This window comes from Naegleria gruberi (genome assembly GCF_000004985.1).
Source record: "Naegleria gruberi genomic scaffold NAEGRscaffold_24, whole genome shotgun sequence".
Lineage (NCBI taxonomy): Eukaryota > Heterolobosea > Eutetramitea > Acrasida > Naegleriidae > Naegleria > Naegleria gruberi.
Window position 1 is genome coordinate 369198 of NW_003163303.1, and position 24726 is coordinate 393923.

Below are 24726 nucleotides of genomic sequence, written 5' to 3' on the forward strand. Positions count from 1 at the left end.
GAAGGAAAAAGGTATGATGAAATTACCACTTCTTTTGATTTTGTTGATGTGTGGTATTATTGGTTGGATTACCTGATGGATAAGCTGGATAAACAATTTGGTTTGGATGTCCAAAAACGTAGCCAGATTGTGGGTATTGGGATTGGTAACCTGGGAGATAAGCTGGGTATGGATTAACCTTAGCTTCGTTTTGTGGAGATTCTGATTTATGCTTATTGTCCATTTGCATTTGTTGACTTTGTGGATACATGAAGAAGTATGGTTGTTGAACGAATGGATAGTTAGCATCTTGTTGATGTTGTTCAGCATCTTCAGAACCAGTAGCTTGATTGTACATTCCGAATCCTTCTTGACTATAACCAAAACCTTGATTAAAGTTCTTATTAGTATTAACACCTTGAGCACCTTGAGGTTGATAATATTGATAAATGTATGGGTAATATTGAGGATGATATGGATATTGATGATTTGGAATGTATGGAATGCCATAATTGTGATGCATCTTTGGATCAGACCAGAATTGACCATTTTGCATTTGTGGGTTAGTTTGAGCGTTTGGTTGATTAACAGAAGAAGTAGGTTGAGATTTTGGAAGTGGTTGAGATCCTAAATCCAAAGTACCGAATTGAATATTTTGAGTAGTATTGTATGGAATACCTGTTGGCATTTGGAGTTGTGGTTGTTCTTCTTGTTGAGTTGGTCTTTGTTCGAATGAAGTTTGGTAGTTTGATTGAGCAGATTGTTGTGGTTGTTGAATTGGTTGAGATGGTTGTTGGATTTCAACTTGTTCTTCAACTTGTTGTTCAACTTCTTCATTGGCCAATTCTTCTTCTGGTACTTCTTCTTCGACAACAGATTCTTGGACAATTTGTTGTTGAATTTGAACTGGTTCTTGGACAGGTTCTTTAACCTCTTCCTTTGGAGCCTTCTTATCACCCTTTTTCTTTCGTTGTTGATTTCGTTCATTCTTAGCTTTTTCCTTTTGATCCTTGGCTTGTTGTTCCAAAAGTTTCTTTTCTTCATCAATCTTCTTCTTTTCTTCATCTTCCTTTTTTTTGAAAGCAGCAGCAGCTTCGCTGTATGAAAGAACCTTGGCTTGTTGTGGTTGAGTTTGTTTTGGTTCTTCTACAACTTCGTCTTCTGGAGCAGAAAAATTACGAACTTCAGATGATGTTGTTTTGTCTTGCTTAGATGGTTTTTTCTTGTTTGGTTTATCATTTGTAGGAGAGGCTGGTTGTTGTGTGGTTGATGTTGATCTAGGGCCTGATGGTGAGGAACCAGCACGGCTTCCACCACGAGAACCACCTCTACCTCCACGACCACCTCTACCACCTCTAGTAGTCTTTTGTGTTCTGATATCCTTTTTCTCTACGGTTGTCCAATCTTCCTTACCATCAACCTTCTTTTGTACTACAAGTTGAACATCATAGTTGTTTTCTTCGAGACATCTTTGGATTTCATTTTTTTTCCAATCACCGAACATTTCTTGGATTTGTCTTACTTTTTTCTCAACATCCCTTGGAAGGTTATCACCTTCAGAGTTATTGTTGTTGTATTGTCTTTTAGTGTATGTTTGCTTTCCTCCTTTGTTTTGGGACATTTTTTATGGGGGGATGATATGTCAAGCGAGACGCTTTGAGTTATTTTTTTTTGTAAGTTTTATTTTTGTTTTGCTACTTCCTTTGCGCTTTAGCTTGACTCTTCTCACAGCTAAAGGCCTTGTTGAAATACACACGCTTTGTATGAACAAAATTCCAGCCTTGTTTTGCTTTTTGATGTTGGCGCCAAAATTTTGTGCCACAATACTCAACACCACAACAATAAATTGGATATCCATCTTCATTCTCTGTCTGTAACTACACTCTTTGGAACAAGGACTACTACCAACAAGATGACACAAAGATGACAATGATCCATTCGGTTTGTTACGGAAGGTAGGTTATTGTTGATAACAATTATTATTATTTTTACCACCATCACGTTTGTAACCTTTGTCAACTTTACAATGACAATTCCGATGTACTTCCATTGTGAAATGCAACATTTAGAAATAACAAGATTCATTCCTGACAATATGAATTAGCAATTCAATTTGGATATTATTATGAAAACCTCAACGACTGTGCAGTTGTTGTCATGAACAATGGAATTCATAAACTCGATTTCAACTATAATTATTCATCCTCATCAACTCTCATTATTCTCTACTAAGTCTATACAGGATGATCCAATTAAGATTGAAGGTGTTGTTCCTCTCTAATATTCAGTCTATCCTTGATATATCGTCCAAATTGATTGAGCACAATAAGATTCTCATCAAATATTTTACTCCAAACTTATCTTGATGTTCAATCCTCTATAAGTACTACAACAAAAGCAGCCATCATGATGTGATGCTGCTTGATTTTTACCTGGAGAATCATCCTCCGAGTTGTGGCTGGGTAGCTTCAATTCTATCAAAATGAAAATTATTGCGAATATTTTACCTCCATGCTAAGAAGAGGACGACGGAATCATCAAACCAAATTTAAAAAAAAATGTTGGTCAAGAAATCTAGTGGAAGTCTCAGACAATTAAAACTCAATCCGTTGATGAGGAGTTCTGCATTAATTGTTGGTCAACCATCATCTTTCTTGGATGTACCTGTATATTCTTCTGTGCCAGGTGAGTTTTAATTTTCGGATGATGATGATTTAATTCGGAATTTTTCTAGAATCTTTTTATACAAAATTGTTTTTAAAGAGAATGTTCCATACATCTACACTTTTAAAGGCATATAAAGTTAGTCCTTCAAAATTAGCTAGATTAGAATATGAAGCTCAAACATCAAATGATATGAATAGAAAAGCTGAATATTTACAAGCTTTGTGTGATTTGGAACAATATCAATTGGTAACTCAACTTGTAGATAATGGAAACTATTCATTGGATCATCCATTGATTAGAACTTCTTACAAAATTGCTTTGGAAAGAATTGGAGGTGTCAATCAATCGGACCTCTCTAGAACTTCATTGCATCAAACAATTTTCAATCAACAGCCTCAATATCATCAACCACAACAACAACAACAACAACCACAACAATCATATTATCCTCCTCCAGATTATCAACAATATTCCAATAATTATCAATCACCTCAACCAGTCCTTCCTCAAAAATTAGTTGTTACTATGGATGATTCCTTCTTCTCCAGATTTAACAAAGTCAATATGAATAGAGCTATTTGGTCAATGCTTTTTAGTGCATCTATTCTCTTGGTTTTCTTCTATTTAACATTTTACTCTTCCGATCCATCCAAACAAAAACAAGGTGGAGGTGGAATAGGTTCAATGTTTGGGCAAACTACCTATAAACCAATTACAAATGTTGAAACAAGATTTGATGATGTCAAAGGTATTGATGAATGTAGAGGCGAATTGGAAGAAATTGTTGATTTTTTGAAAAATCCAGAAAAGTTTAACAAATTGGGTGGTAAACTTCCTAAGGGTGTTCTCCTTGTAGGTAAACCTGGTGTTGGTAAGACCCTCCTTGCCAAGGCTATTGCTGGTGAAGCTGGAGTTCCTTTCTTCTTCTGTTCAGGATCTGAATTTGACGAAATGTTTGTCGGTGTTGGTGCTAAACGTATTAGAGAATTGTTTGCTGCAGCAAGAAAGCAAGCACCTTGTATTATCTTTATTGATGAAATTGACTCTCTTGGTGGTAAAAGAACAGCCAGAGATCCATTCTATTCTAAACAAACACTCAATCAAATCCTTTCGGAAATGGATGGTTTCAAATCAAGTGAAGGAATCATTGTTATCGGTGCTACTAACTTGTTAGATTCTCTTGATAAGGCTTTAATTAGACCTGGAAGATTTGATAGACATATTGAAGTTCCTCTTCCTGATTTGAAAGGTAGAAAGGATATTTTGAGTTTGTACTTGAAGAAAGTACCAATTAATCCAGCTGTAAATATTGACACAATTGCCAAAAAGACAACAGGATTTACTGGAGCTGATTTAGAAAATCTTGTCAATGTTGCATCGATAAGAGCATGTACAAAGAATAAGGAACAAGTTAGTAATGATGATATGGATTATGCCTTCGATAGAATTGTTATGGGTATTGCAAGAACATCTAGTATTAATTTGATGAATGAAAAGGATAAGGAAATTACTGCTATTCACGAATGTGGACATGCTTTAGTTGTCTTACTCAATCAAAAGAATCTTACTCATAATAAGGATAATCTTCACAAGATCACTATTATTCCTAGAGGTAGTGCCCTTGGTTTCACAGCATCTTTGCCTGAACGAGAGGTTCATCACATGTCTAAACAACAATATCATCAAATTATAGATAAGGCTCTTGGAGGTGTTGTTGCTGAGGAAATTTGTTATGGAAAGGATTATGTCACAAGTGGTTGTACATCAGATTTACAACATGCTACAAATATTGCCAGAGCTATGGTTACAAGATTTGGTATGAGTGAATTGGGATTAATCGATTTTACTGAAGAATCAGGTTCTATGTATCAAAAGGGTCCTGAGTTCTCTCCAGAAACCAAGAGATTAATTGATATTGAAATTCAAAAGATTGTCAATGGTTCTTATGAAAGAGTTAAAAAGATGCTTAAGGAAAATGAACCTCAATTGAGGAAGCTTGCCCACGAGTTGGTCAAGTATGAAACCTTATCAGGAAAGGAAGTTTTAGATATTTTGGATGGAAAAGAAGTTACTCGTTCCATTGCTGGTGAAGTTGATTATTAAGCTCTAATAATAAAATTCTTTTTAATTGATGATAAATAATTCCCAGTTATAAAAATAAAAACAATTATAAAGAATTATACATTTAAATTATTTTAATGTTTTCAGATTTTTAGAATTAAATTTACACTCTATTTTAATTGTCGTCATCACTAGGTGGTTCAACATAATCATTACTAAAATATTTGTCAAGATATTTTGATAATGTAAAATACTTACTTTAAGAAAAATCTTACGTCTCTATCCTTGTCATTATCTAAAGTTTGTCTAATTGTAACAAAGATTGGAGTTTCTCTAAGTTGTTCATTTGGAAGAATAGCTCTCCTCATAACTTTAGCTAAATTCAATCTGACATTAGGTATGACATCTTTTGATAATTTTTCTAATTCAGGAGCAAATTCTGACAAAAACAAATTAATATCAATTTCTTGAACCAAATATTCACAAGCAAAAACAAAGATTAATCTTCTGTGGAATTCACCAGAAGCCAATTCATGAAGGAAACCTGTCAACTCATTTTGACCTTCCTTGCTTTCCTCATCACATAATCTCTTCATAATTTTACCACACTAAAATGTTTGAGTAAATTTGTTTGTAAATTAGTTTGTTACTTACAGAAACAATAGAATTCTTTCGGACTACGGCAAAATCATCAGTGTACAAATCAAAAATAACATTGAGTATAGTATTCTTAACAGTCTCAGGTGAAACTAATTCAGCCAACAAGCCCAATTGTTTGGAAATTTCGCTCTTAATTCTCCAGTTATCAGTTTGCTCTGGAATGGAACAAATTGTTGATAAATACTTTTGCTTAGTTTCTTCAGAGAAGTGTTTGAAAAGGATTGATAAATTGGCAATAACACCAATCTTGACTTCATCTAAATCTTTCAAAAAGAGTTCTAAAGCGTTAGCTAAACAAGTTTCTGTAACTTCCTGAGAAACAAGTTGTGCAACTTCGTGTAATGAACAAGCCAATGATCTTCTAACCTTCCATTGAACATCCTTAACCAAATGATTGTAGGCATTTTCAACTTGTGACCATTTAGTCTTTCCTATGATTTGGGCAACAGCTGGGAAGTTATAAGCACAGTATTCTACCATATCAGTTTCATTTTGATCATTTTGGAATGCCATTTCAGAAAAGTATTGAATAAGTGTTTCAGGGATAGATGAAGGAACTTCAGGAGTATCAGGTTCAAAAGTAGCAATGAAAGCACCTAATTGCTTATATGCTTCCATTTTAACCCATCTGGAAACATCATCAGCAAATCTTTCAAAAAGTTCAACCAAAGTATTCAATCTAGTTTCTCTATCAACACACTTAGAAATTTCTGGAAGAGATTCAGCACAAGCCTTTCTAACACCCCATATTTCATCCTTACTTAAAACAAGATAGACTGGAAGTATTTTGGTTACTGTCAATTCTGGTCCAATTTGTTGACAAATTAAACTTAATGATTGTGATACAGTTTTTCTAACCAAAAGTGATGGATCATCACTGAGGGAAATAATTTCTTGAACAACAACTTCCTTTACAAGATCAGGTCCAAATTGTGGTGCCAATTCGTTAAATAATCTAGCTGCTGCAATACGATACTCCTCAACTCTATCATCATGGGCCAAATTTACTATTACGGACAGCAATTGTGGCTCGATGTGATTTTGTTTTATCAATTTTGAAATTTTTACCAAGGCCTCAGTAGCACTATTTCCAACTTCAGTATTCTTATCAATGATCAATTCAAAAGTATATGGTATAAATGTATTGATAAGTTCATTGTATCCTTCCTCTCCTCCATTTTCCAAAAAGAATGTTGCTAATGGATAGAGTTTTTCAGCGAATACTTGTCTGACTACAGGTTCTGTGTCTGAAACGAAGTTTTGAAGAAGAGGTAATAAACGTTTCACACTTTCCTTGTACCCTGCTTCAATTGCTGTATCATGAACATCCCTAAGGAGTACAAGTCTGTTGTATAAATAATAATGATATAATTTGATGATGATGATGATGAAAATAACGTTATTTGTTATACAAATTAATTAGAATTGTATAACAATAACAAAATACAAACCTCTGCAGAGAAAAATCAGAATTATAATACTTTTCCAGACGCGAAAGGCTGTCCAAAGTATCATCTATTGTGTATTCATTAAAAATAAAATCGTCCTCTATTTAAAAAGTATATTAGTTTTTTGTTCTTCTTTATAAAAGAAAAACTAACCATCAAAAGAATCATCTCCGTTTTCATACATCTTCGCGTCTTGTTATTCTTCCAAGTTGTAGGATAAAAATTTTTGAAGATTATTTTTTTTGTTCGTCTAAAAGCGTTATTCTCTTCAATGAGGGCGCCAAGTCAAAACTTTTGTAAGCCAAAATAATGGCTATTATTATTGTGAATATCTAACTATTTAATTATTATTGCAAATTATAATAATTTAATTTATTAATGTAATTGTTGTTATTCGAAAAATCAGCACTGCTGGGTGGAAGAAGTAACAAGTTGTTCGTAATGATGAAGAAACATCATCACCCATTTACAGCACGCGTTGATTCCTTTCAAGTTAATCGTACATCATCACAATTGAGTAATTAAGTATCAAGTTTCATCATAATACGCAGCTTGTCTCTCTATTCAGAAAATGGTATTTCAAAGTTTAGTTCAATAATCATAACATGATTGTTTCTTCTTTTGACCTTTCATTAGACTTTGAATGAAAATTGAGCTTTCAATTAGTTTATATTCCCATCTTTTGGATTTTGATAATGCTTCATGAGATAGTTTCATAACATATTTGCAAAGTATTTTGAATCCAGTAAGGTTTTTTCTACTTTGTTTTGGAGAAACCTCACATAAATTCACAACTACGTAATTGTGATTATGTTCACTAACACAAATTAAATCTCTATGCCTAATTATTTCATCAATAAATTCAGGTTTTTCTCCATACTTTACAGTAAAATTGATTGATTTTTTTTCTTTGGATTGAGTAAGGGGAATGTATTTCAGTAACGAAACGTCATTTTCTAAATACATTGATTTGACAGTTACTCTTGAATCAAAATTTCTAATAATTAGTAAATTTGTCTTGAGCTTTTTATCATAGTAGGCTTTCTTAAAAAACTGCTCTGAAATACTTGTGTCAATACTATTACGATCAAAAAACTCATCAACACCAATCTTACTATTCTTTCCACTAACTGAAATACATTTATAACACATAAATCTCCAAATATCGTTTCTGATTGCTACATTATACCATTGCTTGCAAACTTGACCAACTCGGAGTGATAATTCTTCTGGTGAAAGGAAGAAGAATATTTGCATCAAGGATAGATCATCCAATAAGAGTCGTCTAATCATTTTTTTTATCAGTTGTATTTTAATATTTAATGGTGAACTTGCCAAATCACCAGATTTGAAATAGATTACAATTGTTAATAATTATTAATGATTATGAACATTTCAATAAAAACAAGAATTATAATGTTGTCTTTGACTTTTATATTAATATGGAAGGAATTTTTGCAAATTTGGAAATTTTTTAATAAGGGATTTTACAAGCATAAAATGTGTTTGGCGCCAATTTCACAACCAATCATCATGATATTTCAATGTTTAATGAATAATAAGAGGAAAATGAGCCCTGATGTTGATGAATTCTCTCAAAATAAGCTGTCCTCACATTGAATAATTTCCTTGATCTTGTTGGCGCTCAAGTTACAATTTATTCAAAATGAAATTGTTTACGATTATTGTTTGGCTGCCTTATATCTCCCTCAAACACAATTAAAAAATATTCAACAACGTTTAACCGATACATCAACCGAACAACCGACAAGGCCTTAGATCTACAACTACTGCTTTACCTCATCATCATTATCAATAATTTAATATTGTAAAGGCACAATAATAGTAGAATTTCTCTCATATTTAATTGTAGATTATCAACTTAATTTGTTTGGAATTATCTTATCTTTATTTCCATCAAGTTTTAGGTTTAATAGTAAATAGTATCCAAACAAACACTCTCTTCCGAATAATATGAACACTACCAATTTTTCTTACATCCTCCAAGACCAAAATCAACAGGGGCATACTAGCATAACATTAAATAATGATGTTAGCTACTTGAATCCCTCCACTTTTTCTTCAATGTTCAATCAGCAAGATTCCTTACAAAACATCCAAACAGAATGCGTCATTAGTAATGGTATTCATGTACAAACATCAAATATGCAAAGGCATAATAACAATAACAATAATAATCAAAGAAGCATGAATACAAACGAACAGATTAACAATTCAATACAGGATAACCAATATTTTGGGTTACCTAATAATCAATTTATTGATTATTGCTCTAATAAGAATGAGCCATTCTTTATGGCTAAAATACCTACTGCTTACTATGAAAAGTTGACATTCTTTTTCAAACAAATTAACTCTCCTTCCTCAGAAAACACAAATGCCCTCAAAGTTCCAAAACAAAGTGATGACCTCTCTGATGATTCATCAAATGATAAACGAAGTAATAAGGGTGACTCTGTAATCAAAGGTTCATGGAGTGAAATTGAGGATGAGAAGCTGTTACAACTTGTAAAGAAGCATGGTCCAAAGAGATGGTCATTTATTGCTTCACATTTAGAAGGAAGAGTAGGTAAACAATGTAGAGAAAGATACCTCAATCACCTGGATCCAAAGATTAAGAAGAATGCTTGGACAGAAGAGGAAGATTCAATTATTATTGAAATGCATGAAAAACATGGAAATCAATGGGCTAAAATCAGTAAATTCCTTGAAGGAAGAACAGCCAATGCCATTAAAAACCATTGGAATTCAACATTGTCCAAAAGATTGGATAAAAAGAAGGGTGAAGAACAAGGAGACAAACAACTCTTAGAACAAACACAAATACAAATGCCTCAACAATCAATACCTGTCCAACAAATGGTCTATTCATCTGTAGACACTTCGATGTTAAAAGAAGGATTGAGAACAGACTATGCAGACCAAATCCCACTTTCTTGTAAATCAGACTTTGCAGACTTTTTCACTCCAACCCCACAAGCTGCTGAGAACACAAATAAGAGAACATTCCCTTCAGGAACCATCGAGTCACTGAGTAAAAAGATCAAAACAGAGGAGTTACAATTAGAGACTGAAGAAACTCTCAATTCATTCGATAGTGGAAAGGAAAAATTCAAAAAGCTGAGACTCAATCTTATAGAGAAGAGTGACGATGTAAATAGTAGCTCAACAGTGATATGTCACGATTCAGGAACTCCTGGTATATCTGGTGTTTCAGTAATAACAGAACACATGTTACCTTCTGGATTTACACCAAAAGGTTTTGATCCCTCTCCGAGTGGTTTGTCTTTATTCTCTCCATCCAATTTTAATGATGGTGCCACTCCTTCCTCAACATCCTTAGGTAATATTTGGATGGATACAGATGGGTTTTTCTCCTCCCCTAAGAGTACTAAGAATGTTTGAATAAATACATATATTTAAACATTTACTGATGTAATATTTATTGAAGCTTTACTTTAGGTTTCTTGTCTGAAGTTGTTTTTAACTTTCCTTCCCTTGCTTCCACCATCTCACATCCATAACGCTCTAAAAAATTTTCATTGTAAAACAACAAATAACTGGTTGTTCTTTAAAAAATTTGTTGAAAAAAAAACTCGCAAATCCAAAATGCCACCAAAGTCCAAGGAGAGAAAGCAAAAGGTTGAACAAGTTTACTACGGTCCAAGAAAGGGTGAAAACGAACTTGTCTTCGGTGTTGCTCATCTTTATGCTTCATTCAATAACACTTTCGTTCACGTCACTGACTTGTCTGGTCAAGAAACTATTGTCAAGGTTACCGGTGGTATGAAGGTCAAGGCTGACAGAGATGAAGCTTCTCCATACGCTGCTATGCTTGCCGCTCAAGACGTTGTCGTCAGATGTAAGGAATTGGGTATCAATGCTCTCCACATTAAACTCCGTGCTACTGGTGGTGTCCTCACTAAGACTCCTGGTCCAGGTGCTCAATCAGCTTTGAGAGCTTTAGCTCGTGCTGGTATCAAGATTGGTAGAATTGAAGATGTCACTCCAATTCCTCACGACTCTACTAGAAGAAAGGGTGGTAGACGTGGTCGTAGATTGTAAATGGTCTATTTTCATTTTCTCTCAATAAAAAAAATAAATAAATTCTAAAATATTAAATTGTTCTTGTCGTGGATTTTTGGTTCGGTAGATAGGATAACTAGTAAAATTTACAATATTGAAATTGTTTAATTATTGATCGAATTAATCCTCAATCCTTCTTTAAATTTTTAAGATCAAAATGAGTTTTTAAAGGAAAATTGTTTTGTTGTTTATTGTTTTGTGATTTGTACAAGGAGGGCCGGCAAAATTGTTTGTTGATTAGAAAAGTGTTTTGAAAATGTATGAATAAACTCTTAGGTTTGATGAACTGTCACTCTCTCAGTTAACATCGTATTCTTAGTCGTGTCACACTATACACTTTAAAATTGTGGTAATTGATGATTGAATTGTTCAATTATTGTAATTGTTCACAAATCGAAGCCAAAACATCAATAGCAGACTTTGATTCGATTGGTTGATGGAAATAGAAAACACCAGGTTGTTGCCCAGTCATTGGAGAAAAGGCAAGAGAATAATCAACATCTTCTGTTTCTGAAGTTGTTGGTGAGGATGTTTCAGTTGTATAACCATCAATCTTTGAATAAATTCTAGCCATTGATCCAGCTACTTTTGGAGACAAGTTTTGCATATTGATTGGGGATGGTGGTTGATTCTTTAGCCTCTTTTTGAATGGCATGGAAGGGGAGTTAGTTGATTGATTTGGTGATGGAATACTTGTTGTTGGGGATTGAGGAGTTGCGTTGGATGAAATAACTGGAATCTTTTCACTTGGGAAATGTTCAACTACTCTTCTCTTTGGAGTTGATTCAGTTGTTGATGGACTTGTCACAATTTCTTCTTCTTCTTCATCTGAAGATTGTTTGGACTTCTTTGTCTTTTTACGTTTGTTATTAACTGTACGGTTTGGATTTTCTTGACATTCGCAACAAGTATAACTACCAGATTCATTATGTGGGTTTTTCATGCACTTTTTATGGATCCATTGATTGCAGTTAGTGCAAATGAGCCAGAATTGCTTTTCATTTCTCATATCACTTTCTTTGAAAATTTCTAAACATTCTTTACAATAGTGACCTTTTCTATAATGAAGACCACACTTGTTACATAAGAAAACTGTCTTGGCTTTAAAGTTATTCTTTGGACTTGCTTCTTCAATACACCAGCCCTATTATTACATTACTGTAAATGAAAATATTGAAATTATTACTTACTTTTCTCCAGAGTGGTGTTTTGGTGGTACCACATTTAAAGTTTGCACATTGCTTAACATTTCCATTGACACTTTGATGAGCGTGGGTAATTGCTGCTGATGCCTTTTCTTCGTGATGATGTTGAGAAGTTGTTTGAATGAGAACACTATTAGCAGTTGGTACGGGAAGAAGTGGATGTGGATTGATTGTGAGAGGATTTGGTATTGTAGGAGTAAGAATTGGATTCAATGTTGAGGAGGATTTAATATTGACCAATGAAGGTTGAAGATTAGGTTGCAATGAAAGAGGAGGAGCAACAACGTTCATCACTGGTGTCATCTTTGGGAATGAATAAGAGAGACCATGAAAACAATCAGGTGGTGGTGGTGGTAATGCACTACTAGACATTGTAGATAACTATTTGAGAGACGACGAAGGGAATGCGCGGGTATTTAATATTACTAGTTATTTGAAGGTAATCAGTTTTTTGATTCAAAATCTGATTTGGCGGTTTGATTGTTTTTTTTGTCTTCAATTTTATGTTGCACGATGGAGTGGCTCGTTTTGAAGTGAGCGGCAATCTTTCCCACGATCAATCAGTCTGATTCAGTTTTTCTCTTCGGGCTGATTGTTTGCATGCTTGGTCATAAAGAAATGCTGCTGATCGCATAGAGCTTGAATATCGACGGGAATGGATTCTTTAATTTACAATTCTGAATACATCAATGCTACCAAAAGAGTTAGGGAATGTTGAGTGATGGGTCGAAAAAAGCATGTGTTGGCGCAATAAAACCAAATCCTACAGATATTGTCACAGTTTAATTGTGCTAATTGCCTGCATTATGTAGGAATAATATAATATACTCATTTCCTTTGTGGAGATTGACAATAATTGAAGTGGCCCATTCAAAGGCATTTTGCATAATCCGAAACGATGTGGGTTACTTGTTGGAGTTTGAATGACTATATTATTCTATACACGTTAGATATTTGATTTTACAATGAGGAGAAGATCATCTACAGTGATTGAACATCTAAACCCAAAGATTTATCAGATCTATTGTGAAACAAACATGTCACCCACTACCCATCATCCACTATCTATTCATTGTATCAGTTATTTCATCATCTACAGCGTTATCATTTCATTTACACTGTAGTGTTATCATTTCATTTACCAACTGCAGATATTTGCTCATTAAATTAATTGAAGTGAAGCCGAATCAAATAATATCGGTGTTATGCGTTAATTTGCAGACCACTCTTTCCTTATCTCGAAAAAATACCGTACGCAAACGGGACTTCGCAAGGTTTTTGAAAAAGGAGCAAAAATTCTCCTTCAACACATTTGAATACTACAACTTACAAAGAAGGTTTGTTAAAGTTATACAATCATCTCTGACAATATGATATATTGTTTCTTTTGGATGTTTCATTTGCCTTCTATTTTTATAATGTAAGAGATTGAGTTTGTTTTGTATCAAAATGCAATAATTAGAGGTTTAGTCTCGATTAATACAAAAATAGTCTTTTTATTACAGTTTTGCATAACAAGATTGATTTCAATTTATTTGGATCTGCTTCAACACATTTGAATCAATTAAGGATGTTTGATCAATTTATACAAAAAAAATCTCATTTAAAAATTCCCAAAATTACCTGGAAAGAGCCCTTAAATGGTGTATTGTAAATTGTATACAATGTTGATCTAACAAACTCAGTGATCTAACTCAGTGTATTAATTTATTCTGCATCTCAACTCCAACAATTACAGTGATTTAAAATGCAATTTGAATGAATCTCTTCTGCTAATTAAAATATGAATTTCTTATCTACTGATTGAAAGAAATTGTCAATTTGTGTATTGGTAGGGATGTTCAACATTTCCAATTCAAAACAAATACCAATCTACGTTATTAGGGAAAATATTAAGTTTAATTCTTCAAATTATTCAAGATGGTTTATGGACGTCAGTAAAGATTATTCCAAAGTTGTCATCTGTTTCCAATTCATGATTCTTGTTTCATTGGAAGTTAGCTTCAAAGCACATCAAGAAGCAAACCATTTTCGTTATGCATGTTCTAAGCCAACTATATCTCAAAACCTTCCATTAAATTAAGATATCACACCATACCAAACAGGAACCATTTCGAAATTAATCCATTTATACAATGTTGAAATTATTGGTTTTGGAGGATACAGATTAGAGAGTCTTTGGTATTGGATCACATTTTCTCTTGGTTTCATCTCTGATGGGGGAGCTGTTTTGCTGCCACCATTATTTTGTTTACATTTTCAATAAGCCAACAGATTGACTGCAATTTAAGTCAACTTTCACCTTTCCAAATCACAATAAAAAAACATGAGAAAACCACCTAGGATTGAAAAATCGGAATGTTTCTGTCATCACTCCTTTTTATGCAATGGTTAGAGAAAAGCAGTACAATAATTGATGAACAGGTATTTGATAAATTTAATTGTTAAGAGATTTGCATCATGTCCCATCAATTTCTTCATCACTTAGCGTGAGGATTCAACAACACCTCTTTATTTCCCGCCAAGATTTTAGTACAACTTTTTATTCTAAATATCATTAAATTGAAAAAAATCCATCACTGACTGCAATAGCATTAGTTTCAAATATATATTGAGCAGCTATTTTGTATGGAAAATAATATCCTTGATCCACAGAGAATAAGTGTAAATACTGAAAGGGTTGAAATTGTTATTCCCGAAAATATGTCGTCCCCAAGAGTTGAGTATCAACAACAACCACAACAAGATGTTTACATTACAACTACTACTACAACTGAGCAGATATTTCAACAATTACCAGGTCAGGATGTAATGTTAAATCATTTTGTAAATTTGGAGGAAAATATCAAGATGGAGAATGACAAGAAGGGAGATTCGAATAAGAAGAAAAAGAAAGATAGTGGAAGTGATAAATCAGATAGTGAAAATAGCAGTAATGTAGATCCAGCCCTGAAAAAATTAAAAAAGAAGAAAAAACTCAAAAAGAAGGCAGTTAAATGCTTTGGTAAGGCTGTTGATTTTTTGGATTCAGTTGGAGAAAGTGTTGATGGGCCAGTAAGTTTAATCTTATGAGTATTTTTCATTATGACACCTGTTAGGGATTAAGAAAGAAGACATTTATTGGAGCTATGGCAACAACTGTAATGAGGATAGTTGTTGTCATTCTAATTGCATACAAATTATACTTATTGATTATAGATCAACGTACTCAAACTACTGGAAATATTTTAGCATTGAACTATTTCAGAACAACCGATACAAAATATATGGACATTCCAACTTTACAATTGAGTATTAGGAAAAATATTACATTTTATGAAAGGAGGGAATATGGTCCTTCTCTTCAAAGAATTGATATTTACGATAATTTTGGTTATGAGAAGGTGTTTTCATCTCGTAGAAAAGCTGAGGATTCATCTTCTGTAGTTCCAGTTACCAAATCAATTAATGGAAAGGCCACTGTTAAATTGAATAGTTTTAGTCCTGCCCTCACTCCTCCTTTTACATCTGTGCAAATTGTAAGAGGTGCTAATGCATCACAGAGTGTGTTCACAACCAAGCAACAAAGTTTGAATATGTTATCATCAAAAGTATCAGATCCTTTGAAGATTTTATATTTAGTGAATGGTGTATTTGATTCTGGTGATTCAGTATTTTATAATAATACTGTTCATTTGTACTTGAGATTTGTTGATGACATGTCTCATATTAAACCATGTCAGATTCAAATTGGTTTATTGAATAGTGGTGTTTTGGATCTGATCAGTACGGTTGGTGTAGATGGACAAACATATATTAAGAAAGAATATCAATCCCATGCTGAAACCTATTTTGTGACTCAAAATTCTACTTGGTTAGTTCCAATAACAAGTTATGAAGGTACTGGAACTACGAGTGAGATTTCATCTGATGGTATTAATTATAATATGATTTACTTGAATTCTAAATTTAACACTCAACAGTTATATGAATTCATGTCAAGAACAAGTATTGGTGGGGCTAGTATTGATGTGGCCAAACGATATTCAGAAAAGGGAATGACACCATCATCTTTTCTAGAATGGTCCTTCCTGATTAGCTATGTCAATAACTTTATCTACACTGAAAATACTATTCAGTGTGATCAATACGAATCCGATGTTACAGATCTAACAACTTTGTATTCAAATCCATCCAAAAATTTAAAGGAATGGATATTCAATGTTGATATTCAAATCATTGCGGATATGATAGTTGATACTTCTGATTTTTTCTATGCCCAAGTACCTAGCACATTTAGTTTTGAATCTAATAGCTTTAATTTGATAATTTTTGGTGTAACTGGTTTGTCTGAAATTGTGCAAGTAACAAACATTGAATCTCCAACAATCTCTGCTAATGGAGCTACAAAGAAATACCTTAAATTATTTGTCACAAGAACAAATCCAAAAAATTTCAAATCTGTAGAGTCACAAGGTTCAACCTTTGTCAATTCGGTTATCAATTACAAGAAGGTCAACTCACCCAATACACTTCCTCTGGAATGGGTGTTAAACGGTTTCTGGAATTGTCCATCCTCTAAATATGGAGATAACTTTTGCGATTGTGAGTGTGGATTTTCAAACTCAACCCATACCTTTCGAGATGTAGATTGTGACAATTTGCTTCCAACTTTATTTTTTGGTAATAACTTTGTTAATAATTTTATGAAAACATCCTGTGCTTCAAGTGGTAAATTCTGTTCTTCATCTGGTTCATGTATCAGTGCTCCTTATTTGAAAGCTAGCAAACCATGTTATTACAAAGCTTCATATCTTGGAGAAAAGCAAATCGTAGGATTTTTTGGAGCTCAGTCTGATTTCAAAGAGAGTCTTTGTTCTCAATGTCTTGGTGATACCTTCTACAATCAAGTGCCTAGTCTTTCCTTTAATAACAACAAGTACATGTGTCAATTGACTCCAAAGGGCTATCTATTTGGAAGAGATATTTTCTCTGATCTAATGTCTGGAAAAGATTATCTGCAACCATACACAAGTGGACCAGACTTTTTAGCAACTAAATGCTTAAATATTCCTGTAAGAGTCTATGTTGGTCGCCCAGTTTTCCCAACCATTCAAACAGGTAAATATTATGAGCTAAATATTGGAGATGAATCAAATGATCAATACGTTCAATCCATGTACTTTGTTAATTTAAATGCCACAAAAAGAACAATCAAAACTCTCAATTCTGATAAGGACCTAGTTGGTGAATCCAAGTTTGATATTCAAATTCTATGTCTCGCAGCAGAGGATAATTTTGAAGAAATCCAACCAATGACTGGGTTTGGTGTAGTTGCTTCATCTGTTTCTTCTTATTCCAATTACATTTTTGTAGAACCAAAGAGTATCACTAGCTCAGATCCGAATATTGATTTAAGTTTCATTGGTAGATTCCCAACCAGTGGAACTTTCAAAGTCCAATTCTATGCGGGTAGTTCGTATTCTGATGGATTGTATGATTCATACACGCAACAACCAATAATGCTAGATGTAGAAGGGGTTACCGATTTAAACGGTTTACAAATACTTCAATTAAGATCACCACCTTCATTCTCCATTGGCCTTGCATTTGAATTGAAATCTTTCAATAATTTACAAAGAACAAATGTCACCATTCAACAATTTGCTATTGGTACTGATTTATCAGGAACTAATATTATTGAAATGGTTGCAAAATATAAGGCAGATCCAGTTACTTATGCTCAAAGAAGACCAAGAATGCTGATTAGACCTTCTGTGAGTGATTACAGTTATACGCAATACGTGCAAATAGATAATGTTATAATCACTAATACCTTGCCTCTAACTTATGAGATTCTTTTTGCTCAACCAGTCACATCTGATTTTGATGAGGGTGCCTTTGTGGAGTGCATAAACGACATGTCAGTTGGAACAGTGTTGATACCACTTACATTATCAAGTTCCTATGCAAGACAAGCTTATGCTCCAGCTCAATCATTTGAAAATGTTGGTATTCCTACACCTGATTCATTCAACATCGAATACTCCATGTTTGTTGTTCCTGACAAAAAGCATTTCCCAAACTCTGATATGGATGATACATTTGAACAAGTACAAAATAGTCTCTCTGATACAGTTCTCAACTTGTGTCCTCGTGCTTATTCATACGAAAAGACCAGTATTCTCCAAAGCTCAGATGTTTGGACAAATTTTACTCTCAACCCCACCAGAGGTTATCAAATTAAAAACTGTACACTTCAGGTGTGGACAAGTAGTATGGTGAATAAGCATTGTGTAGATGCTAGCAAGTCTACTAAGAACAAGTATAATGATAATTGTATCAAAGAAATGCCACCTTCTCAATCTTTGATTTATAACCATGTGATTCAATTGAACAACAAATGGCAAAACTATTCTGTAACATCAGCATCAGACGCCTCTACAGGTGGTGCAACTCGTCCTGAATATGAATATAATTTCAAACATATTTACCATTTCCAACATGATAATTATGCTGATGAAACAGATTCCAAGTTTGCCAGTGAATCCCCAACTAGTGGTGATAAAACTGAAGATGGAACCAATTATTTCTTCAATGGTAAACTGAATTATATTGGAAAATCCTTCAATCAATATGTACCGGCCAATAATCCAATTCTAGATATGGAAGCAACCATTGATTTATCAGATTTCTTTGCTAAAGATGTTCTAGCAAATTCCAATGAATTAACAGCCAATTATGTGTTTAACTTCCTAGCAGAAAGTGGAACTTGGAGAGGGATTAAAACAAAAACTGAGAAAGATGTTAATGCATTTGGAAGATCCATTTTCAATGCAGTTAATATTAGATGGGATTTTTCATCGATGGAAAAGGGATCGCTCAACAACAAGTTAACACTCACTCCAGGTAGTCAATACAATCTATTTGCTACCCTCAAAGTAACAACAGTATATTCTAGTGGAGTATTTGGAAATGCAGATATAACCAATGTTCAAGTATTTGTTCAGTCAACCTCTGTAACTCATTCAGTTTTAGATTATTTGAATAGAAACAAATGCATTTTGAATTATGTTATTCAAATTGATATGGCACAAAGTTATCAGGTGAAATTGTCTTCCGACTATACATTTCTGAGCTTCTTCAGTGATGTTGGTGCTGCATTAGGAGTAATGTCATTAGGAGTCATTGTTGTTGAATTGTGGCAATCATACATTTCACAACCTGAAATGTTTTTACATGAAGCAATTAAAGAAGAAAAGAAACTTCGTAAAAAGAAAGCTAAAGGATCTGTTGCTCCTGATATCATGGTTGGTGAAAATCTAAATGCCTCCAATTTCGTAAATAATCTAGCCTCACTCAACTAGAATAAATCTTAATTTTTCCTCACATATATTAAAACAAACTTTCCTCACAAGTTTAGCAAAACAACCAAAGCTGGGATTTGATTCATCATTTTTTTTGTAGATTGTGCTTGGCGGCAATCCTCTTTAGCAAATGGGAAATTGCAAAAGCGCGAGAAGTCCAAATTTGTTCTTAACAAACAAGGAATTGTTACTCTTTACATCAAGTTTGATGATGCAAAACAACAGCCAGGAGAATAATCGAGTCAATAACTCCAGGTGTCTATTACTTGACTCAAAAAAATGTTCTCATCATCAACTAGAGCTGTTAGATCCCTCTTGAAGGTCAACAATAATTATTCGGCATTGAATCAACAACAAATTAGATTACTTTCAAAAGTCATTGGTGTTATTCCAGCTGATGGTATGTTGCAAAATTGATCTATAGTAATATTGACTAGGATCCCTTTTTTTCAAATTTCAAAATATTGAAAAATAATATTTCATTAATTTAGGTATTGGAAAGGAAGTTGTTCCAGCTGCTGTTCAAGTTATGAATGCTGCCATTGCTAAGAATGTCAAGGCTAAGCAAAATGATTTTTCTTTACAATACATTCCATTGGAAGGTTAGTTTTTAATATGAAATTATTATTGATTTGTGATTTAGCTGGTTGGGAAACTTTCCAAAAAACTGGAAAGAGTTTACCAGTTGAAACTGTGGAAGCCTTGAAAAACAAATGCGATGGAGCAATTTTCGGAAGTGTTCAATCACCTTCTCACAAGTATGTTTTTCATTTCTTTGGAATAATAATTGAACTATTAATATTTTAGAGTCGAAGGATATAGCTCACCAATTGTTGCTATGAGAAAATTGGTTGACCTTTATGCTAACATTCGTCCATGTCAAGATCTTGCTAAGGGAATTGATATGTTAATTGTCAGAGAAAATACTGAATGTTTGTATATTAAGAAGGAAAAATTAACTGTCGATCCAACAACTGGTGAAAAGACTGCTGTTGCTGATAGATTAATTACTGAAAGAGCAAGTAAGAGAATTGCTGAAATTGCTTACAAATTAGCTGTTCAAAGAAATAAGAATGGTGCTCCAAAAGTTACCATTGTTCACAAGTCAAACGTTTTGAGTGTAAGTGATGGTTTATTCAGAGAAAGTTGTTTGGAAATTTCCAAAAAGTATCCACAAGTTAAAACTGAAGAACAATTGGTTGACTCAATGGTTTACAAGATGATTTTGGATCCAACTCAATATGATGTAGTTGTTGCTCCAAATTTGTATGGTGATATTTTGAGTGATGCTGGATCGTAAGTATTTTCCTTTCATTCAAATATTAATAACATGTGTGAATTTAGTGCATTCGTTGGAGGTCTTGGTGTTACTGCATCTGCCAATTTGAGTGATTCATTTGCTCTTGTTGAGCCAGTCCATGGTTCAGCTCCTGATATTTTTGGTAAAAAGATTTCAAATCCAATCGCTACTATTAGAGCTTGTGCAATGTTATTACGTCATTTACAAGAAAAGGATCCAAAATGTTCCTATTTGAATGAAATTGCTGACAGTATGGATAGAGCTGTCAATGTTGTCATGCCAGACAAGACTGTTACAACACCAGATTTAGGAGGAAAAGGTAATACTGAAACACTTGTTGATGCCATTATTAAGAATCTTTAAATTGTAATTCTAATGTCAGTAAAAATGTAAATTTATTTGTGCCATCAATGATTTTGAAAATTTGGCGCCATTTTTCTACAGAAAAAAAACAATAAAAAAATCGAAAATAATGCTCTCGACTCCAGCCTCTCCAAACAAGCACGTTTCAAGACAGAAGAACACTACAAGAAATTGGAAATCAAAGAGTAATTCGGATTATACAGTTTCTCCAATTTATGCCCTTAGAGTGAGTGCTGTTATTGAGGACACGTTAGAAAAATTGCAATTATTAGATTTACTCTCGGGTGATATCAAGGAATTTATGGGAAGTGATGACCAAGAAAAGGAAGAAGATGAAGATGCTCTCGATCAAGAGACAAATGCTGTAGCTAATATTTTGGAGGATCAAAAAGTATTGGGAAAGAGATATGAACAATTATCATTCTTTTTAAGAGCAAACAAACAAGATAATCACATGTCTCAATCACTGGAGGAAATCAATAAGGTTAAAGATGAATTGGAAATGATTCAAAGAAAGTTAAAAGATAACACTAAAAAGTTGTGTAGAAATTTGAAAGAAACACCAAATGAATTGGAAAATTGGAAGAAAATTCAATCTGAAAGACATGAAATTCAAACAATATTCGTGACTCTTCTGAGAGAAATTCAAGCTGGATTGATTCCTCCTCAAGCCAAATCAACTATTCCTAAAAATAGAGGTCTTAACTACTCTACTGTTGTTGAAGAAAATGACGAAGAAGAAAGTGAAACAGTCTCAGTACCACAAAGTATTATTCCTGATGTACCATATGAATCATTTATGAAGAAAGTTGCTGAAGAAAAAGAAAAGAAACAATATTTACAACACATCACAGAAATTGAAAGTAAAACTTTAGAACAAGTCAATAAGCTAAAGATTGAAGTAATCAAAGAAAAAGAATTAAAGAAGACTGAAGTTGATGACAGAAGTACAAAGGTGAATACATTACTTAACAAGTTGAGAAAGTTGAAGAAGCTCACTGCAGATGAAGATTCAAAGACAAAGGCAACAGAGGAAGCTTCTCACGAATCGAGAAGAAGAAGAGAAGCAAGCACTCTCCACAAACTTGAATCAGAATCTCGATCTAAAAACATAGAGTTAGAAGTGGAGAAGAATGTGTTTTCTCAGATTAAAAACTTTTTAGAAAAGAAAACAGATGAATTAAAAAGAAAGGGTGAATACTGGAGAGAGAAATATGAAAAGGAATCAGAAGAATTAAGATCCAAGATTATTCAATGGGAAGCCATGAGAGAAGAACAAATAGAAAAGCTTAAAAGGCTCGAGGAAAAGTTTGAGTTAGAAACTCAAGATAAGCAAGTTCAAGAAGATGTAGATGCTACAACAAAGGCAAAAGAGAAGGATGATGCAGAAAAGAAGATTCAAATGTCTGCTGATGTTATCAAAATGGCTTTCAAGTGCTACAAAGCTAGAGAAGATTTTGCTAATCGTAAAAAGAAAAAGAAGACAAGAAGCGCAAGTAACCCAAAGAGTGCAGGTTCTTCTAAGTAAATGTAAATAATATTTTAATTAAAAATTCTTGTCAATTTGCAATGCTTTGTCTGTAGTTACAATAAAGGTGTCCTTATAATTAATTGAATTGAGTTTAGGGTCAATATCAATATTTTGCCAAACTGGATCTGCTTTACCAGGAATAATAATACTAAGATCTACTCCCACAATCATTTCTGATTCAAATTGTTCTACAACCAAAGGAGAATCCAACCAATCAAATAAATTTTGAGATATAAAATATTTAGACAGTCCCTCCTTATAAATAGTTTCGAATAAATCCTCGCTAGAAAGAGTTGGAGTGATCACACCCAATGAAATTAATGATCTCATTGTGTTATTGGAAATTAATTCTTGGATATGTGTTGGGTGAGATCCGTGAACCAAATTTGACTTGATTAATTTCAAGTTATCCTCTATTGTTGATACAAGTCTTCCATCTAAAGTGAAATTATTTCCAACTACAAATGTCCTAGCAAGAGTTAATCTATTGTTAAAATAAGAGTAAGTCACTTCAATAGAGAATGTTTGTGAGTCTCCGCTGCCATATAAATGAGTTATTGGCTCTTCAACAAGCTTTGAAATCCAACTATTTCTTAATGGTGATGAAATGCAATTTTCAAGGCTTTGGTAGAATTGCTCCACAATAGTATTCTTAAGAGATTGTTGTAAACTTGTTGATTGAGAAAGATAGTTTTTAACTTTTTGAAAACTATTGGATATCAATTCTGAAGCATAGTAAAGAGAGTCTCTATCAAATGATCCTTTAATAGATCTGGATCCAGTAATTTTAGCCAAAATTGCTTCATTGTTTTCAATTGTTAAGTTAAGCGGATTGTAAGCAGTGTTCTTTCCAAGAATTACAAACTCAGAGGTAGCCAAATATTTCTCACAAATAGACTCATCAAAAATGTTTTCCACTGGAATTTGATCAAAGTATTTAGTATTATGTCCAGATCCAATAATGCAAATGAATGATTTGGAATTTGTCAAAAATAAGAGCACATCATCTTTGTAATATTCAGGGATTGAAAAACCAGTCAAGTAACTATGATTCTCTTTGAATAATGCTTTACCAACAAGTATACATACCTTATCTCTGAAGGATATTCTGAATATGGCAAATAAACAGCCTCCTTCTCCTTAATTCCAAAACTCATTTGAATTAATCTTCTTGATTCTTTATATTTTTCTATATCCATTGGATAAGTTTGATTAAAATTAATTGAACAATAACTAGTGTTATTATCTACAACATTGAAATATGTTTTAAAGTGAATATATAAAGAGAAGCCTAAAACCAAAGCTAATCCAATTAATAGAAATACAGTAATCATAAATACACAAAATAATCTATTAAATTTCTTCTTTTGATGTAATTCATTCTTCTTGGCTTGAAACAATGGATCAGCTTGTACTTCCTGTTCTAAATCATCTCCAAAGTAACCATGGTTATTCTTTTTTTCTCCTAAAAACAATTCTTCATCATCATCCTCCTCCGTAATAAAAGCATGTTGTGGTTGATTATGAAACTCGGCTTCATCATCAGAGAAAGTCACTCTGAATTGATTCATTTTTTTATGATGGTTAAATTAGCATTTATGGCTTTTTAATTAGAAAGTAATTAGATGTGATGAATAAGCAATACAATTAAAACGTTGATTGTTATTATTAGTATTCTATTAACGAAATTTGAAGATTTTAGAATCGGATGTTACAATCCAAAAGAACTTCCATATCTGAAATTAATATTTAAGATATTAATTTTAACAAAAACATTTATTTTGAATTTAAACAGAATGATTAAAATTCATTAGTTTTCATTTATTTTTTAATTATTATTTATTTTTAAATAATCGTCTCTAAGGTCGTTATGATAGAAGAGACATTCATAAAATTACAATTTATTATTTTTTTAATAAGTATTTTATTTGAATAAGTTTTAATGCTGGCAATCTTATTTTTCATGTTATTGCGTTGACACTTATTCACCTTGACTTAAATATTTATCGAGGAAATAGTTCATTACTTGTTGCTCATCTCGTTATCATTGTTTTAGATC

General features: G+C 33.1%; 11 protein-coding genes across 11 annotated transcripts; 6 read left to right on the forward strand and 5 right to left on the reverse strand.

Annotated features, from left to right (window-relative positions):
• Positions 1 to 22: 22 nt before the first annotated feature.
• Positions 23 to 1640, reverse strand: NAEGRDRAFT_79795 (uncharacterized protein; the record flags this gene model as incomplete). The annotated part of the gene is made up of 1 exon (XM_002677211.1): positions 23 to 1640. The coding sequence occupies exon 1, from the start codon at positions 1598 to 1600 to the stop codon at positions 23 to 25; it is 1578 nt and encodes a 525-aa protein (XP_002677257.1). The 5' UTR covers positions 1601 to 1640.
• A 1690-nt stretch (positions 1641 to 3330) lies between these two features.
• NAEGRDRAFT_33592 (uncharacterized protein) lies at positions 3331 to 4749 on the forward strand (the record flags this gene model as incomplete). The annotated part of the gene is made up of 1 exon (XM_002677097.1): positions 3331 to 4749. The coding sequence occupies one exon, from the start codon at positions 3331 to 3333 to the stop codon at positions 4747 to 4749; it is 1419 nt and encodes a 472-aa protein (XP_002677143.1).
• Positions 4750 to 4815: 66 nt separating this feature from the next.
• NAEGRDRAFT_36700 (uncharacterized protein) lies at positions 4816 to 7043 on the reverse strand. Its single transcript, XM_002677212.1, has 5 exons — positions 6969 to 7043; positions 6819 to 6915; positions 5362 to 6712; positions 4966 to 5315; positions 4816 to 4922 (listed from the first exon to the last, which is right to left on the reverse strand). Exons 1-5 carry the CDS (start codon positions 6997 to 6999, stop codon positions 4883 to 4885), a joined length of 1869 nt encoding a protein of 622 aa, XP_002677258.1. The 5' UTR covers positions 7000 to 7043; the 3' UTR covers positions 4816 to 4882.
• A 363-nt stretch (positions 7044 to 7406) lies between these two features.
• Positions 7407 to 8108, reverse strand: NAEGRDRAFT_67711 (uncharacterized protein; the record flags this gene model as incomplete). The annotated part of the gene is made up of 1 exon (XM_002677213.1): positions 7407 to 8108. The coding sequence occupies one exon, from the start codon at positions 8106 to 8108 to the stop codon at positions 7407 to 7409; it is 702 nt and encodes a 233-aa protein (XP_002677259.1).
• A 681-nt stretch (positions 8109 to 8789) lies between these two features.
• On the forward strand, positions 8790 to 10259 carry NAEGRDRAFT_79798 (uncharacterized protein; the record flags this gene model as incomplete). The annotated part of the gene is made up of 1 exon (XM_002677098.1): positions 8790 to 10259. The coding sequence occupies one exon, from the start codon at positions 8790 to 8792 to the stop codon at positions 10239 to 10241; it is 1452 nt and encodes a 483-aa protein (XP_002677144.1). The 3' UTR covers positions 10242 to 10259.
• Positions 10260 to 10426: 167 nt separating this feature from the next.
• Positions 10427 to 10947, forward strand: NAEGRDRAFT_55776 (uncharacterized protein). Its single transcript, XM_002677099.1, has one exon. It carries the CDS (start codon positions 10446 to 10448, stop codon positions 10899 to 10901), a length of 456 nt encoding a protein of 151 aa, XP_002677145.1. The 5' UTR covers positions 10427 to 10445; the 3' UTR covers positions 10902 to 10947.
• Positions 10948 to 11092: 145 nt separating this feature from the next.
• NAEGRDRAFT_79800 (uncharacterized protein) lies at positions 11093 to 12615 on the reverse strand. Its single transcript, XM_002677214.1, has 2 exons — positions 12113 to 12615; positions 11093 to 12066 (listed from the first exon to the last, which is right to left on the reverse strand). The coding sequence occupies exons 1-2, from the start codon at positions 12497 to 12499 to the stop codon at positions 11296 to 11298; spliced, it is 1158 nt and encodes a 385-aa protein (XP_002677260.1). The 5' UTR covers positions 12500 to 12615; the 3' UTR covers positions 11093 to 11295.
• A 2215-nt stretch (positions 12616 to 14830) lies between these two features.
• NAEGRDRAFT_79801 (uncharacterized protein) lies at positions 14831 to 19497 on the forward strand (the record flags this gene model as incomplete). The annotated part of the gene is made up of 2 exons (XM_002677100.1): positions 14831 to 15181; positions 15226 to 19497. The coding sequence occupies 2 exons, from the start codon at positions 14831 to 14833 to the stop codon at positions 19471 to 19473; spliced, it is 4599 nt and encodes a 1532-aa protein (XP_002677146.1). The 3' UTR covers positions 19474 to 19497.
• A 255-nt stretch (positions 19498 to 19752) lies between these two features.
• On the forward strand, positions 19753 to 21171 carry NAEGRDRAFT_79802 (homo-isocitrate dehydrogenase; the record flags this gene model as incomplete). The annotated part of the gene is made up of 5 exons (XM_002677101.1): positions 19753 to 19873; positions 19965 to 20075; positions 20117 to 20231; positions 20281 to 20769; positions 20818 to 21171. 5 exons carry the CDS (start codon positions 19753 to 19755, stop codon positions 21134 to 21136), a joined length of 1155 nt encoding a protein of 384 aa, XP_002677147.1. The 3' UTR covers positions 21137 to 21171.
• A 74-nt stretch (positions 21172 to 21245) lies between these two features.
• NAEGRDRAFT_79803 (uncharacterized protein) lies at positions 21246 to 22697 on the forward strand (the record flags this gene model as incomplete). Its single annotated transcript, XM_002677102.1, has 1 exon — positions 21246 to 22697. The coding sequence occupies one exon, from the start codon at positions 21246 to 21248 to the stop codon at positions 22662 to 22664; it is 1419 nt and encodes a 472-aa protein (XP_002677148.1). The 3' UTR covers positions 22665 to 22697.
• On the reverse strand, positions 22663 to 24238 carry NAEGRDRAFT_79804 (uncharacterized protein; the record flags this gene model as incomplete). The annotated part of the gene is made up of 2 exons (XM_002677215.1): positions 22663 to 23712; positions 23757 to 24238. 2 exons carry the CDS (start codon positions 24236 to 24238, stop codon positions 22683 to 22685), a joined length of 1512 nt encoding a protein of 503 aa, XP_002677261.1. The 3' UTR covers positions 22663 to 22682.
• Between the last annotated feature and the right edge of the window lie 488 nt (positions 24239 to 24726).

Excerpts from the sequence above, each read along its gene's own strand:
- NAEGRDRAFT_55776 (XM_002677099.1), top strand. The coding sequence starts at position 10,446 with ATGCCACCAAAGTCCAAGGAGAGAAAGCAAAAGGTTGAACAAGTTTAC.
- NAEGRDRAFT_36700 (XM_002677212.1), bottom strand. The coding sequence starts at position 6,999 with ATGTATGAAAACGGAGATGATTCTTTTGATG. Across the intron at positions 6,916-6,968 it reads CGGAGATGATTCTTTTGATG|AGGACGATTTTATTTTTAAT; the intron begins GTTAGTTTTTCT and ends CTTTTTAAATAG. Across the intron at positions 5,316-5,361 it reads GAAAGAATTCTATTGTTTCT|TGTGGTAAAATTATGAAGAG; the intron begins GTAAGTAACAAA and ends CAAACATTTTAG.
- NAEGRDRAFT_79800 (XM_002677214.1), bottom strand. The coding sequence starts at position 12,499 with ATGTCTAGTAGTGCATTACCACCACCACCACCTGATTGTTTTCATGGT. Across the intron at positions 12,067-12,112 it reads AAACACCACTCTGGAGAAAA|GGCTGGTGTATTGAAGAAGC; the intron begins GTAAGTAATAAT and ends ATGTAATAATAG.